General features: G+C 43.8%; 1 protein-coding gene across 1 annotated transcript in view; it reads right to left on the reverse strand.

Annotated features, from left to right (window-relative positions):
• Window positions 1-3,477, reverse strand: part of CAPN6 (calpain 6) — a gene marked incomplete at its 5' end in the record, with an annotated part of 6,531 nt that extends 3,054 nt beyond the window's left edge. Inside the window, 5 exons of the mRNA XM_010833193.1 lie at window positions 4-36; window positions 1,917-2,103; window positions 2,209-2,286; window positions 2,540-2,733; window positions 3,285-3,477. Coding sequence (XP_010831495.1) covers window positions 4-36; window positions 1,917-2,103; window positions 2,209-2,286; window positions 2,540-2,733; window positions 3,285-3,477 — 685 coding nt within the window. The remainder of the gene's footprint in view (window positions 1-3; window positions 37-1,916; window positions 2,104-2,208; window positions 2,287-2,539; window positions 2,734-3,284) is intronic.
• Window positions 3,478-3,558: the final 81 nt, after the last annotated feature.

The following is a 3,558-nucleotide window of genomic DNA, read 5'->3' on the forward strand; positions in this document are numbered from 1 at the left end:
GACCTTGTGCTCATCCTCTGGCACAGTGAAGATGTACTAGAGAAAAGAGGCCACCAAGGAGCTTAGTTAACTCACTTGTTTCAGCTGGGTCAGCTCAAATGTCAGGGCAGAAAACTCTACCTCTCGAAGCAGAGACTTGGGTTATGTTCTGGGCTTTGCCACTGACCAGACAATGAAACCTTGGATAATTCATTGACTTGCTAACTGTGGATTCTAATGTTTGTTTCTCCCTATGGCATTCAGCAGGTGTTGAGAGACACAACTTCATGCCCAGGCGTCTGATTCCAAACAAGGTATGCTTTCTTTTAATAAATTATTGGTTGGGCTCTTGGTCTTTTTTTCCCCCAATTATCCCCTTATTTTTTAAGTTGTACATAGGAAAAATCAAGAATCTATAAAGACAGAAAGCATTCTTGCTTGGCTTAACCAGACACAGCAGCATTCCCCTAGGTAGCCTCTTTTTGCCATCCCAGATGTGTGACTTGTGGGAGGGGTTGGATGCAGTTCCTTGGTGAATTGATGCTCTGCTATCACTATTATAGGGAAGCTACAGGGCTGTGTTGGAGACTTTCCAGACATAATTTGGGGAATCATGCCATTGGGAACTGGGTCTAAAAGGCCTCCTATTTTTCTCTCTGCCTCTGTCTCTCTTTATCTCTCTCTTTTTCTGTTTCTGTCTCTGTTTCTGTGTGTGTGTGTGACTTTCTTTCCCTCCTAGAAGGAAACAGGAAACAGATGCAAAATCATAGGTTCACAAGGCCCCCATAGATCTATCCTGTGAAGACACTTAAACACTGAAGCCAAAAAAGCCCATTTCATCAGTTTGGTATATGTGCCTGACAATTAAAGCATTTCCAGGGTTGTAAATGAAGGCAGGTGGTAATAGGAGCTTTCTTCTCTTTAGGGACAATTAAGGTAGAAGGAAAGGAGAAAAGTATAAGTTAAGTAAAGCAGCCCACTAAATTTAGTATCTTTCAAAATGGCTGCCAATGAGGTTCATGGAAAGAAAACACTCATGGCTAAGGCTGCAGTACAGTCAGAATTCTTGTCTCCTGTGGGCTAGCTCATCAGCACATTTGTGGATCAAAGCATCAAGGTTATTATAGGTTCAGGCTTTGGATGTTTGTAAATTTTGCTTTGAGGTGTGCCCGGGGTTGACCTCTAATGTGTCACCTGGCATAGCATTGTAATGGGAGATGAATGGAATGGGTTCATCAATATGGTAGTGATTCAAATCCTGGGAATAATGACCTGGGATTCTAGATGAGAAAACGGAGTCATAATGATGGGGTTCAGGAGAATCACCTGCCTGAGAAAAAGGACACATATAGTAAGTGTCCACCCCAGGGAGCAATTAGGCAGTAAAGATATAAAAAAGAACTGAGAAAGCATCAAAGAGCAGATCCTCTCTCTCCAATGTAGGACCATCACAAGGAAGCAGGGAGTGTCAAAGCATACCCAGCAATAGAGCCAAGAGAGAGGCAGCCAGAGGAGGTGGCTTGGATTTGATAATGTTGCCAAATCACATCTCTGCAAAAAGACACAGTCTACTGTGCTTTACAAGCATCTGAGCCCATCCCTCTTCATCTTGGCTGATGAATATTATACAGTAGTGGCCAGTAGGAGAATTGATGTCTCAGAAACATTCCAAGGTGAGACCTGGCTTCCTATTGCCTTGATAGTGAAAAATGAAAGTGTTAGTTGCTCAGTTGTGTCTGATTGTTTGCAACCCCTGTCCATGGAATTCTCTAGGCAAGAATACTGGAGTGGGCTGCCATTCCCTTCTCCAGCGGGTCTTCCTGACCCAGAGATTGAACCCAGGTCTCCTGCATTGCAGGCAGATTCTTTACTGTCTGAGCCACCAGAAAAGCCATATTGCCTTGATAACTTTAAGACAAAAAGATTTTGGTTCAAACCTGGGGGTTCTGCAGGAAGGTATCACGGTTGTTATAGCAGCCTCCTGAACGATTCATTAGGGGATCATCATTCACAGTCCAGCATCCCACCACCGACTCCAGCTCCTTGTGGCCAAAAAGTGGGTTGTTCACATTGCGGCAGACATTGAGTTCATGGAAGTTGCGGCAAAAGTCCTCTAGGCTCATCCTGAATGGAAGGAGTGCAGGAGAAAGAAATGAAGATGGTACTTAATACCTACCCCTGCAGTTCCATGTGAAAGCCTCAATTCTCTTAGTAAAGAAAACTTCTCACCAAAACTCTCCATCATCAGACATGACAATCCCCAGGTTCTTGCGATCTGCTGCAGTCAGTTGTTGCCACTCTTCAGAACTAAAGACAAATGAACAAAGGGATAAGCCAGTATGTTTGCTATTGACTTCCTACAGGAAGCAGGATGCCAAAGGAACAGAATGCATAAGGATTGGGACAGCTTTGTTTCACTGCCAGCTAAGTCAGACTCCATGCCCGAGAAGGACGCACAGATGTCACTAAGCATTGACAGCCCACTAGTAGCCTGAGGGATGGGATTGGGAGAAAGTATAGGGTTTCGGGGATGCAGCCATCAAAGTAGAAAGCCACTCACATCTCACTCCAGGGGCCACTCCATTCCTGTCTTCCCAAGGGGTTCCTCAGACGAATCATATACAGCTTCTCAGTACTGAAGACTTCCACAAGTCTTTCTCCAAGGCGGATCTTGCGAATATCAGTCATGGTGTAGGTATGGCCCTTCAGCAGACCCCAATCAGTTTCAACTTCTTGTTCCTCCTGGTCAGGAAACTGAGAACAAAAAAACATACATAAGGACACAAGAATTGGGAGAGCCAAGGCTTGGCTCCTCCTCTTCCTTGATTGGTTTACATCAGTATGGTTGAAACTAGTTCTCTTATGTACACGGAAATGTGTTCCTGCTGCCTAACTTGACACAAAGCAAGCCAAGGAAAAGAAGCAAGTAATTTAATATAACAACTCAAACAATACAAATGACCCATGGTAGTACATTGATATGAAGAGCATCAAAATTTCGTGGGACTGGTTAATTCTTTGAGCAAACAGCTATAACCTCCACATTCAGGAGCACAGGTAGGAGGAATAATTTAGCAGAGGCTATTTATATCTGCTTGAATGCTGCATTGCCAGGTTGGAATGACTGGTACAAAAGGATGATATGTTAAATATCCTTAGCCTCTGCACCAGGGCTCAGTGTCTATTGTTAGCTTTCTGAGTTTCACAGTGGCTTGTCTTGGATCTCCAGGGTTAGGGTCATGTTCCACACTGTCATGGTCTCCTCCACCAAAAGTGAGTAAAGAGTAGTTCTGATGAGTACAAACCTCAATGGAGCAACAGATCAGACCTCCTTTGGTAAATGTTTTGTACAGTTCTTTAAACAGCTTGTACTTCTCCTCAACAAGATCAGTGTATCTTCCCTTCTGCATGTCAACAGTTTCAGCCAATGTGCCAGTGAAGTCCACAATGATATCACTGGTGGTCAGACCATCAAGGGCTTCATAACAGCCAAGGAGCCTAGGGGAAAATATGCAAACTTATCTTTGAAAAATTATTTTTCCAGGTCTAGGACATCTTGTTCCCTCAAAATTAGAACAC

This window comes from Bison bison, unplaced genomic scaffold (assembly GCF_000754665.1).
Source record: "Bison bison bison isolate TAMUID 2011002044 unplaced genomic scaffold, Bison_UMD1.0 scf7180017863117, whole genome shotgun sequence".
NCBI classification, from domain to species: Eukaryota; Metazoa; Chordata; class Mammalia; order Artiodactyla; family Bovidae; genus Bison; species Bison bison.